At 42.8% G+C, this 13,627-nt stretch overlaps 1 protein-coding gene across 1 annotated transcript in view; it reads right to left on the bottom strand.

Annotated features, from left to right (window-relative positions):
* LOC144769642 (uncharacterized) overlaps nt 1–13,627 on the bottom strand; it is a 1,000,462-nt gene that overhangs the window by 522,141 nt on the left and 464,694 nt on the right. The window contains exon 32 of the mRNA XM_078653818.1: nt 7,325–7,782. Coding sequence (XP_078509944.1) covers nt 7,325–7,782 — 458 coding nt within the window. The remainder of the gene's footprint in view (nt 1–7,324; nt 7,783–13,627) is intronic.

Below are 13,627 nucleotides of genomic sequence, written 5' to 3' on the forward strand. Positions count from 1 at the left end.
ATACTCTTACCAAGTCAATAGATCATGGTTTTAATCCATCACTGTTTTTTAGCTCACTGCACCATCCCAGCTCAGAACCTGGCTATATGCAAATTAGTCTGTTCCTGTCCCAGTGCATGATGGGAACAGGGCAAACCAAACTACCAAGCCAATTCTTATACTGGGAAGGAAACAAGCTTCCGGGGACCGGTTTCTGGCATCACAGCCTTCTTCGGCCCGGCTTGCTTGAATCCTGATGGTGCAATGAGCAAGGGACTCACGTCTGAGGGTACCCTCCCACACATAGTGTGGATAAAATCGATTTTGGAAAAGGTGATGGACAGAGTTTCTGAATGATGCAGAATACTCTTACCAAGTCAATAGATCATGGTTTTAATCCATCACTGTTTTTTAGCTCACTGCACCATCCCAGCTCAGAACCTGGCTATATGCAAATTAGTCTGTTCCTGTCCCAGTGCATGATGGGAACAGGGCAAACCAAACTACCAAGCCAATTCTTATACTGGGAAGGAAACAAGCTTCCGGGGACCGGTTTCTGGCATCACAGCCTTCTTCGGCCCGGCTTGCTTGAATCCTGATGGTGCAATGAGCAAGGGACTCACGTCTGAGTATACCCTCCCACACATAGTGTGGATAAAATCGATTTTGGAAAAGGTGATGGACAGAGTTTCTGAATGATGCAGAATACTCTTACCAAGTCATGCACTGGGACAGGAACAGACTAATTTGCATATAGCCAGGTTCTGAGCTGGGATGGTGCAATGAGCTAAAAAACAGATGATGGATTAAAACCATGATCTCTTGACTTGGTAAGAGTATTCTGCATCATTCAGAAACTCTGTCCATCACCACCCCCTTTTTCCAAAATCGATTCTATCCACACTATGTGTGGGAGGGTATACTCAGACGTGAGTCCCTTGCTCATTGCACCATCAGGATTCAAGCAAGCCGGGCCGACGAAGGCTGTGATGCCAGAAACCGGTCCCCGGAAGCTTGTCTCCTTCCCAGTATAGGAATTGGCTTGGTAGTTTGGTTTGCCCTGTTCCCATCATGCACTGGGACAGGAACAGACTAATTTGCATATAGCCAGGTTCTGAGCTGGGATGGTGCAATGAGCTAAAAAACAGATGATGGATTAAAACCATGATCTCTTGACTTGGTAAGAGTATTCTGCATCATTCAGAAACTCTGTCCATCACCACCCCCTTTTTCCAAAATCGATTTTATCCACACTATGTGTGGGAGGGTATACTCAGACGTGAGTCCCTTGCTCATTGCACCATCAGGATTCAAGCAAGCCGGGCCGACGAAGGCTGTGATGCCAGAAACCGGTCCCCGGAAGCTTGTCTCCTTCCCAGTATAGGAATTGGCTTGGTAGTTTGGTTTGCCCTGTTCCCATCATGCACTGGGACAGGAACAGACTAATTTGCATATAGCCAGGTTCTGAGCTGGGATGGTGCAATGAGCTAAAAAACAGATGATGGATTAAAACCATGATCTCTTGACTTGGTAAGAGTATTCTGCATCATTCAGAAACTCTGTCCATCACCACCCCCTTTTTCCAAAATCGATTTTATCCACACTATGTGTGGGAGGGTATACTCAGACGTGAGTCCCTTGCTCATTGCACCATCAGGATTCAAGCAAGCCGGGCCGACGAAGGCTGTGATGCCAGAAACCGGTCCCCGGAAGCTTGTCTCCTTCCCAGTATAGGAATTGGCTTGGTAGTTTGGTTTGCCCTGTTCCCATCATGCACTGGGACAGGAACAGACTAATTTGCATATAGCCAGGTTCTGAGCTGGGATGGTGCAATGAGCTAAAAAACAGATGATGGATTAAAACCATGATCTCTTGACTTGGTAAGAGTATTCTGCATCATTCAGAAACTCTGTCCATCACCACCCCCTTTTTCCAAAATCGAATATTAGAAAAGATCCATATACCTAACAACAATGGAGTAGACAAAATACGAAAAAAGAGAGAAGTTTTTTGGATCTTTTCTTTGAGGACTTTTTCCCATGGTTTAAATAATGATTTACGATGGGAAAATGCGATCCTCTAAAAGTGAATAATACTCTGCCCCACAGTCACTGAAATAAAAATCGCTATACCCAAAAGGATATTTAAGCTGTTGAATACCAATAACCAAATTAGTTGTAAATTGAAAACAGCCAGAATTCCCATCAGGGAATTAACAGATATATTTTTATATAGCAGTTAATTCATATTATCAGATAGCCAAACGTGAGCGGCTAACTTAAGATATTCAAAAGATCAAAAAGGAGTTTTATCGTCTCTGTTCGTCGAAGAATAAAAAAGTGGGTCATATACCCTTAAGAAACTAGGTAATTGCACCAACCAATAATAAAGCAGGATATATAAACCAATCAGAATGAGTGTTCCAATTCTTCTGCTGAATGCCAAGACGCCACCGAGTGAGACTCGGTACACCGTCCCTTCGCCTAATAGAGGTAAGATAAAAGTAGGAAACTAACTTACATTAATACCGGTAAACGCTACGGAATACAAATATTAGTAGACGGCTAAATCTTTAAACTTTAGAATAGCCGTAAACTCATCACTGTAACCCGTCCTTGCATAAACTAATTACCCGCCGTTTTCTTAAATTAGATAAATGAAATCCTGCAAGTTACATCAGATCTGAAGTATCGTGTCACCACCCGAATTATCAACTCTGTAACTGCCAAATTCTTACGCTGGGTAAGATACTATCAACGAATGTTTCTTTTTCGAAATCTAATGAAATAATGTTACTGACGGATGGTCATTCATTCACAGAGAGCTACTAGCCTCCAAACAATATCAATAAATTATCGTATCATCAGACGCAGGGACCGAAACGTCAAGCCGATACACTGCCTATAAACAGGTAAGCAATGTAGAAACGGTAATAGTTAGGTCGCCCACAAGCAATAAAAAAGAAAAAATAATGCAATATGCTAACTTTAGGCAACCTTATGTTTTAGGTTTTCGGTAACAAACATTGACAGACGCAGGTACCAAAACGCAGTTTCGATATTCTCCCGGTTATATATCAACAGGTGAGCATGGCAGTAAACATAATAGATGGATTATCTCAATTAAATAAAGAATAAAAAATAATGTAACGAATTTACTTTACATAATTTTGTGTGTCAAGAAATTGGCAACCTCACAGAAAGATCGTACCAAGAACGTGGTGGCAAGAAGAATTCAAAAATCGAGTTTAATAGGTAATAAATAGAACCACTGTTAAACGTCTAAAGTAATCTGACATAAAAAGAGAGCAAGCATAATTATTCCAACTATTTGCAGATTTTTATCTACCTATACGCAGTTCAGCAGCGAACATACATGGTTCAACAGATAGGAGAACCAAAAAGAAGTAGAAACTCACTCTAAAGATCTTTTTGTTTTAAACAGGTAAGAACGAACCGAAAGGATCAGAACTATTTAACTATAGTGGTAATAAATTAGAGGTGTACTCGTGGAAATAACAAGAAACAATATAAAATAGAGATATACCACTATGTTATGTGATTAGGCTTACCCTTTTTCCCACTGAGATAGCTAGTATAGTGCCCTATAGATAGGAATCAATAAACTTCCTTTCTAATATATATCATTCTCTTCTCACTGACTTTCTCTTTCATCTAATATAAAACAATACGCAGGATGTATGTAAAACATCTATTATGTCTGTACTCATAATAACATCATAAAAGATAAAGGGTAATATCCTGCCTGGTTTGAACTGTTTCAAATTGAAGAAAATATACTCAATTGGTTTGTCATTTTTCTCTATGTATGTATATATATGTAAATATGTCGTGTTATAATTATCTTGAATTTTCAATCAAAGATTAGGCGGTATTATCATACCTATGTAACCGTGAACTAGCACTAGAATTTTGGCAAAAAAGTATCTGTGAAATGTCAACTGTTTTACACAAAAAGACAAGATTGTAAAGAATGTTTTAAATATCTTTTTACAGCATCATGATGGTACAGTCCTGAAGAAGACAGGTGTCGAAACACGTAGACAGGAAACCATCCCTTATTTTATATCATGACTTGTTTCTTACTAATGATTGCATATGCTATAATGCCAAAATGTTTTATTAATTCTCATCAATGATTCACTGATTTTATCAAATAATAATTTTTTCATGAAATTAAAATGTACTTTACGTGCTAAAACAGTTGTTTATCTTTATTAATTTTGGTTGATTTGCCAGCTTATATGTGCTAGAAGGTAATGTGTTTTGCCTGGGTGCGTTAACTTACACACATTGTTTACCCTGACCCAGGAATTTGATCCAAATCAGGGGGTCCTTGTTTCTTTACACATTTATTTCCGTCTTCCGTTCAGTTCTAAAAATGACAAATCGTGTGGATTTAATGTTGCACGGGCCTTTTATCGCTGCTGTGAGGTATTTTATATAAATATTGTTCTGGGTTTTTAAACTTACTTTTGTCGATTCTTCTCCTCTCCGGCTTCAGTTTCGTCGCTTCTTCTCCTCTCCGGCTTCAGTTTCTCATTCCATTGGAGATGCGACGCTGGCATGATTCACGTGAATGGAATGTGTGCACGGCTACGTGTATTTAAAGACACGGTATGTTTAAAGGCACATTGTGAACGATAGTCCCGGTACCCTCGCGGTGACGCTTGGTATTTGCAGTCTGCTTTAGCAAGTACCACCGCATATTGTCATGTGAGAATTACATGAAATCTCCTTAGTTGTTCATGTCCGCTGATCGGTTCATGGGGCCATAGGGAGTACTGAAGCTTCCGATGCTCTGCATCTACTGTATGCATCGTGCTGATAGGGCGGATTCTGATGACTGGTTGTAATTTATATTCAATTCGGAGTGCGATCTCTAATGGTATTCGAGGCACCTCAGATACACTTTGATTCCCATTGGTACAGCCTCTTGTATGTATACTATCGCAAATTGCTTACTTCAGAAAGTTCATTCAATCCTGCAGTAGCTGTATCAAATTTCATGATCAGGAAAGCTTCTTTTTGCGCTCATTGTAAATCGGGGTCTCCTCCCACATCTGCAGACACCCTTATCACTACCAAGATTGTCCACTTCAGATCGTTTAAACTATGGTTCAATTGTAGGAAGTGAGAAACCAGTGGCACCGTTAAAATTTTATTCTTTATCCTTGAGCGATGCTGGACGATACACTGACGTACTTCTTGTGTTGTTTTTCCAATATATATTTTTTGGCATGGACATACAATTGCGTAAATTGTATACTTGGATTTGCAATTGGTGAATTGCTCATGGCGCCAAAATATTTTACCGTCAGTGAATAATGAGCCTTCAATTGTCAAATTGCATACGGAACAAGTTCCGCATTTGTGGTGCCCTTTTAATGGGCTAAGACCAAACAATGTACTTTGGGTGTCTTTTTTTGGTGGAGGCCGAGTGGAAGTGATCTGTTGCCATATACTTTGTTTTTGTTATTTAGAGCGAACAATGGTGATCCAATGCTCGGTATTGCATCTTCAACCAAGTGCCAGTGATTGCGAAGGATTTTTTTAACAGGATGCGTGTGGGGTCCAAATGTAGAGACACACACTATCCGATCTGTAGGTGTTTTTTGTTTTTCTCAAGTAGGTGTTCTCTAGGAGTCCAGCGAGCTCTTTTCATCGAGTGCTTCACCAACTTGCGAGGATATCCTCTATCTTGTAATTTTTGGCATAGGGCTTCTCCATGTGTTTCGTAGTATTGCAACTGGGAGAAATTTCGTCTCACCCTTAAGAACTGTCCATAGGGGAGATTATTCTTAAGGTTTCGTGGATGATAACTTTTATAATGCAGCGCATTATTTTTGTCCGTCTTTTTTAGGTACAGGGAGGACATCAACCCTTCGGGCGTGTATTTCATTTCAACATCTAGAAATGGAAGGGATTGGCAATTGTGTGTCAGGCTGAACTTGATATCAGGACTCCGGTTGTTCAACCATTCATGGAATTCTTCTAAGGCCATAGTAGATCCTTCCCAAATGCACCACACGTCGTCTATATACCTTAGCCATTGTTTGATGTGGGCACTGTGTGGATTGTTGTTATAAATGTATTTTTGTTCGTACTGGGCCATAAACAGCACCACCATCTCCGGCGCAAAGGGACATCCCATTGCTGTCCCCTTCACCTGAAAGAACAGCTCATCTTCAAACTTGAAGGAATTTCTTTTTAGTGCCAGCGCTGCCAGCCTCAAGATCAATTCTGTTGGTACCCTATGCGGGCGTGGTCTCTTCTCCAGGTAGACTTCTATGGCCTCTAAACCCTCTTGTAGGGGGATTTGCGTATATAATGACGCAATATCCATGGTCACTAGAATCTGTGTCGTGGGGTCAAATTGAAAACCCTCCACCTTGTTGATGAACTCCATTGTGTCGCGTAAATATGATGGAACCTCAGGTAGGAATGGCTTTAGGAACACGTCAACAAATTTGGACACCAGTTCCAGGATGGAATCACATCCAGAGCAGATCAGTCGCCCTGGTGGTGTTGATGCGTCCTTATGTACTTTTGGTAGGAAGTACAAATGGGGTGTCCAAGGATGTTTTTTCACCAGATATTCAGCTTCTTTTGGGCCTAGTATCCCATTTTCCTTGGCTTCATTAACAATAGAAATTATCCCCTGCATAATTTGGGTGGTAGGGTCTTGAGTGATCCGTCAGTACAATTCTTGGTTGTACACATGGCTTCTCCCCTCTGCTATATATAAGTCTTTGGACCATAGAACTACGGCTCCTCCCTTGTCTGCTGGTCTGATCACGGCCTCCTGCTGGTTGTTTAGTTCCTTTATTGCTTCTTTGTGGCATTTGGATACATTAGATGGAACAAAAGCTCGTTTCTTTTCCAAAACATTCAATGATGACAATACTGTATGTTCGAAAGTCATAATGTCCTTTGACATGTTGTGGTTGGATGGACAAAAAAAGGAAGTGTTTCTTAACCCAGAAGCCTCAGTCTGGATATGATCTGGTGTATCTTTGAAAAAACACCTGAGCCGGATTTTCCTAAACAATTCAATAACTTCCATTTTGATTTTAGTAAAATCCATTGTGGTCCCTGGAACAAAGGACAATTCAAGTTCTAGTACCTCCATCTCTGCTTTTGTGAGTACCCGATTTGATAGATTGATAATGGGGGATTTATTTACGATTTGTAGTGATGTTTTCGGGTTGTCATCTTCCATTGTGGTTTGAACCAGCTCCGTGGTTGTTGTTGTTGGCCCTGGCCTAAAAAAGGCCTCTTTTGCTGATTTCTATTTGAGGGACCTTCTCCTGAATCGGAGTCACCCGTGGACTCTGAAGAGGATGTTTTGGAGAACGTCAAGAATTTTTTTCTTTGATCTTCCTTGGTTCGTATTCAAGAACCTCTTGGAGTCTGGTCGTGTATAAAACTCATCTTTCAAGTAAGGATACACAGTCTCTAGATTGAAGCTCTTCTTATCTTTCTCGAATTTTTTTGTTTTAAAATTGATTGTATGGTCTTTGAAAGTAGCCAGTTCTTTCTCAATTTTCTCAAGGAGTAATTTGGCTTCAGCCTCAGTATGATTATCCTTGATGGCTTTCAACTGTTCCTCGATCTCTTCTTCCTCTTTTCTACAAATTCTCTGCACTGTCTCAATGGTGTGGACCATCAGGTCTCTACTACATTTGGTACTAATACAGCTGAACCCCTTCCTGTATACCGGATCGTCGGTAAAAATCACCGGAACGTTTTTTATCTGGAGTCCCCAAGGAATAGTCCCCGCCTTTAAATTTGCAAGTAAGAAATGACCATGCAATTCAGTTCTCACATATTTCTTTTGTAAGCGGATCAAATTATCTGAAATATTCTGTTGTTTCGCTGTACTGCTCAAGGTAATTGATGAAAAAAGAGTAGGGTCTGAGATAAGTTTTTGGATGTGGTCCTCACTAAATGATAACGTGTCTTTCTCGGATATATTAAATACCCAAGGGTGAAAAACACCCTGGGCTCACTTGATGAACGTGAGTTCAATTTCACTTTAGAATAATAGCCTTGCAAGCTGTTGCTCGCTCCACTATCAATACAAACACGAAAGGCTTGGGTTACTACCTGCCCTAGATCTCATTCATTCATTAAACAAAAAAGATGGCCAGATAGATACATTTCATATTTTTTGCACTGCACCTAGCCACAAATCCTAAGCAGGCGACAACATCATTTCAGTCATTTTTACTTATTTACATATTTTTGAAACATTTACATATGACCAAGAACAAAACACAATTGTCAAGACTTTAAACACCATTAATACATAAACACATTACACACAGTAATAAATGAAAAACATTCGTGTAGACACTATATACACAATCGGGAAGGGGTTGGGGATGCCTCAATTAATTTCATTTATGAGGCACCAGTCCTAATATAATGACCCAGATCTCGAACATTTCAAGAAGCCACAGGCGAGACAGCAAGATGCGGAATCTAGAGACACGTTCTATGCCAGGCTGAGGTGGCTTGCGAGTTCGTGTACAGGTATCAATAAACAACTGGAGATGACTGAAATGATGTTGTCGCCCGCTTAGGATTTGTGGCTAGGTGCAGTGCAAAAAATATGCAATGTATCTATCTGCCCATCTTTTTTGTTTAATGCATTATTTCCTGCTGGCATAGACATTGTCCTCCTCACACCCACGTGCTCTCTTCCTCACCAGACTCCTTGGCCTCCATGCTCTTCCTGTCCTTCAGTCTTGCCAGGTATCATTCGCCCTCCCCTCAGCGGGGACACCTTATTTGTGGCACTGTCGCTTATATTGTCCTACTTTGTGGCACTATTATTTATTTTTTGGATCCTGAGTGGTATGTGTACTATGGAGACTTGTCTATGCTAGTGCTTGTTGATGTGTGGCCACACGCTGTCCTCTCTGAGTTACTGGGTCCTCACACGCAGGGTTCTCCCCCTCGCTCATTCCAGGTGTGCTTCTACCCAGTGTGGACCTCCCTGCACGCATGTGCGATCTCGAGCCGCCCTGGCGTGGTCATGCGGTACTTCAAGGCAGGCCGGCGTGGCAGTAGGGTGACCAACCGTCCATAAATTTCACGGCCTGCCCGTAATTTGGGCCTCTTGTCCGTTGTCCGTGAAGGATTCTTTCACGGACGCCTTTTGTCCGTAATTTCAGCTGCCCCCTGCAAGCAGTCTGAGAGTCCTGTAAATGTCACAGCAGGGACCAGCTTGCGCTCCTGCTGTGATCAGTGGCCTGTAGCAGCCCCTCCCCGACCTGGCACAGATTGCTATCAGGCCCATTATTATTCTGTATGTTGGCCTAATTATAACATACAGAGTGATAATGGGCCAGTGACAGCATTTGCTGGGCCTCCTCTTTCACTCACTGCTCTTCTCACAGATCGATCGTGTGTGCAGCAGCATTGCTCAGTGAGTGTTACCAGCTGCCACTGCAATGCCACTTTCATCTTTAAGGCTAAGGGGTTCCATCAATGGCTTCAGTTATTCAGGGGCCAGTGAAGCTTTATATACTCCAGTTTATGCTGTGCCTCCTACTCGCTCAGCATTGTTAGGGTGTAGTGGAACTACTACTCAGTGGACGACTGGAAGAGCAGAGGTACGACTAACAAGCATTTGCAATGCAATAGGACTCGCATTTACACGAATTTAAGCTATTGGCATTGTAAATGACAATGCTTTACATTTATGTTTTAAACTGAAAACAAAAAGAAAAGGCATTGTTATTTACAATGTGAATAGTTCACATTCGCGTAAATGTGAAACCTATTGCATTGCACATGCTTTTTGTCTGTGGTATGCCCTCTTGGGATCAGTTCTAGAAGGCACTGGCATTCCTTTGTACTTTAGAGAGGGCAACCTTGTGAAGAGCTCTGTCTTGATAATGATGACTTGGGCCACGTTGGATTTTGCTTACAATGACTTCAGGGAGATTTCCTCAGATGTAAGGTTGGCACTCTGCCAGAACAAGAGACATCTTAAACCAGTGTGTGTGCTACTTGGAATAATTCCCATACCAACAGCAGGGAGCAATATCCAACTCTTCTCATGAATCTACTGGAAAACATACTGGTAACCTGCAACATGTTTTCTTGTTGTGTAGGTAGGTATATTTTAGCATTATCCCTGTGATTTTTGTCACTTACCATTCCTTCCCCATTTTATTAAAATGAATGTATTCCTTTAATTCTTTCTTATTTTTAACAGCATTGTTAATGGTTGCTTTGTTACAAACGCCACACATCACAAGAGGGGGGGGGGGGTTACTGCTTATGGCACACTACCAATAAACACTGGCAAAGCCAATAGGTATGGCTTGTTTAGGTTTATGTGTTGAATGTTCTTCATTAACATGGTTGGATACTGCATGAACAGAAAAAACACATCTAAGCTCCCCATATGCACTAGACAATACCAAAATGCACATATACATTCAGAAACACACAGATACATGTATTTAGATATGCATTCGGTCAAACAATACAAATAAGTACCCATACAGTCATATTTATATGACAGCTGGATGAATGTGTGGATTGATGGCTGTGTAAAGAAGGGTGAGTAGGCAGTTCAAAGCTGTGGGTGTCTACAGTGTTGTGGGGAGATTGAAGCAGTTGTATTGTTGGACTGATACATGCAGACTTGCTGTGGTTGGACAGGTGAATGAATGGATGTTGGTGGTGGATATGACCTGGAGAGACGGTGAATGGTGGGCCCATGGCAGGGATAGGTGGATGCATGCCTGTGTGTAGGCACAGGAGGCTGATGGCCCAGAAAGAGCATCAGGTGGAAATGGAGCATAGGGGCAATGTAAAGGTGTCAAACGATAGCACAGGAGACTTCTAGCACACAAACACTGTACTGGAACGGAGGGAATACAGGCAGCACAAGGGGTTGACTGTCTAGGAAAGAGGTGGAGATAAGGGAGAGCACAAAAACAGTAGGGCCTGGCAGGAGGGAAGACAGAGGCTGGGGCTCGAGAGTAGCCAGGGCAGAGAGAGATGGGCAGCCATGTCAGACAAGCTAACAGCTATGTGGTTATACTAAATAAGTGGTTCCCTAAGTCAAATCTCCTTATTGCTGTAATACCTACACTTTCGCAATTGCTTTATTAACCTTCTTGCTTTCTCAAATATTCTTGGAAAGGCACCATTTGCCCATTCTCTTTGCAAACTTTTCTCAGGGAAGAACCCCCCCACCCCACCACCACCACCTCTCCTAATGATGTTCAGGCTCCCTCGCTGCTCTAACCACCGGGCACTCATCACAAATTTTTACGGCCACCACTTTCAAATGTAACCAGCGGCAACTGCTCCTGCGGAGCTACAGGGCATGGCAAAGTGTTTTTGTTTATGGGCTCCTGTCACCTCACCAGGGGCCAAGCCAAGCTCTGGGGGGTGGAGCTTTCATTTTGGATAATGTTACCCAGGTTCATCCAATATGCAAACACAGTTTCACTCCGGCACACAACAGATGCAGTGCAAGGTTCTCTCAATCTAATATAACCTTATTTTGACTTGTACTTGTGTTGGTTCACTGTTTACTTATGCAATTTTGCGCGACCTGTCGGTAAAATGTACCTTTTGTCCCAAATTTTTGTCCTGAATTCTGACCTCCTGTCCTGAATTTTTGTCCTGAATTTTGACCCTTTGTCCTGAATTTTTAGACTCACTGTCCTGAATTTGCACCCATGCCAGTTGGTCACCCTACGTGGCTGACTCCTCTCCCTCCACTGGTGCATGCCAGCACCCACACGCCACCCACTCACACTTGAGCGCCACAGTCCTCTCACCTGTCTCCGCCAATCGCGGATCGAGCGCCGCTTGTCTTCACAGGTTACCGCACGCATCCAACAGCACTGGGCCAGGGACACGATGACTGCTCCTGCCGAGCCCTGCACCATGCCGGGTGCCAAGCACGCCACAGGTCTGGACACCTCCTCGTCGCCAATGTGTTGAGGGGTACTGCCTGTGAGGGACACGGCCACCAATAGGGGTCAAGGGGGCCTACAGGGAGAACCAAGGAACACACAAGACTTGGTTAACTGGTGTGGGCTAACTGCCACAAGCGAAGTTGCCCCTTTATTTATTACCTTCCGTCGATGCCCGGCCGGGAGGGTGAAGGTGATACATTGTGTGGTAGTGGCCGGCTGGCTCACTACAGAACTCACTCCCAGCCAGAGGCAACACCTACAATTTCGGTTCCCAAAACATGCAATACCACGTTGACCTTGCCAGAAAAACTAGTCCAAAAAACACCCCTTCCCCTGCTTCAATTTCGCTCAAGTACTGCCTTGCAAACAAAACTGGAGGTACTGAGCTAATCAAAGCCCAAAAATAATTGTGCAGACTAGTCTAGTTCAAAAAAACGGTAAACTGCTTTACGCCCCACGAATCCCACTTCTCCCCCGGGCCCTTACTAAACTTTAACGGCCTTCCTTTATCAGTTCCCAGGCCCTCACTGGCACTGTCCAGTTCCTAAAAATCACAAATCATTATTATTGTGCAAGTGCCACCTCTAACCTATTTTTTTTGCTCAGAAGTGGGTGGCTCTGGTTAACTGTCCTACTCAGTCATGATAAACATACAGCCTGATTCATCAAGCTGATTTGCGCTCGCAAAGGGCCAGATTCTGAGAATCTGGCCCTTTGCAAGTGCGATTTTTGCATTTGGGATTCATCATCCCAAATGCAAAAATCTCTATTACCGAAATCGCATATTTGCGAGGAATTGGATTTGAGGAATCTCTAATAGAGATTCCTTAAATGCAATTCATCAACCAAATAGAAATAGCGAAATCGCAATATTTGGTCTCAATTTACCACCAGGTCTGACTTGGTGGTAAATTGCGTAAATAGTGTAAAAAGCACTTTAGTGCATTTTTTTCTTTTGCATGTTACACACACACATGTCCTTTGGACATGTGTGTGCGCAACACCTGTTCAAATGTGCATTTTAGGGGTGCTACAGGGTGTCCTTTGGACACCCCTGGCACCCTTAAAATCGCTATCTGATTTGCGAGTAGCAAATTGCTACTCGCAAATAAGGGATACTCCCCATTCATTCCTATGGGCCTTTTGGCCCATAGGAATGAATGGGGAGGTATTCCTTTTTTTGCGAGTAGCAAATTGCTACTCGCAAATAAGGGATACTCCCCATTCATTCCTATGGGCAAAAGGTATTCCTTTTTTTGCGAGTAGCAAATTGCTACTCGCAAATAGAGAACATGTAGGAATCGCTATTTATTTAGCAATTCCTACATGAATACCGTTTTGCGAGTCCTCAATAGCGAATCGCTATGATTCGCTATTAGGGGCTCGCAAAACGGCCCCTTGATGAATCAGGCTGATAGTGTCCAACCACTGCGCCTCAATTCCGAATCTTTCTGCCTTGCAGCAGCGGCATGACAAGGTGAAGTCAGGGGTGTGCCCTGACTTCATCTTGCTCGCACAGAAGCGGGGAGAGACAAACTTGCCTTCAGCCCAGAATGTCCAATCACTGCTTGGCTTCAAAAACCATTACAGTGATTGGCCATTCTCCCTCCATGGGCAGACCCTCCCACCCTGCGGTGCCATGTGCATAAACTGCGCTTGCCCTACACCCGA

Source organism: Lissotriton helveticus, chromosome 7, assembly GCF_964261635.1.
Source record: "Lissotriton helveticus chromosome 7, aLisHel1.1, whole genome shotgun sequence".
Taxonomy (NCBI): Eukaryota; Metazoa; Chordata; class Amphibia; order Caudata; family Salamandridae; genus Lissotriton; species Lissotriton helveticus.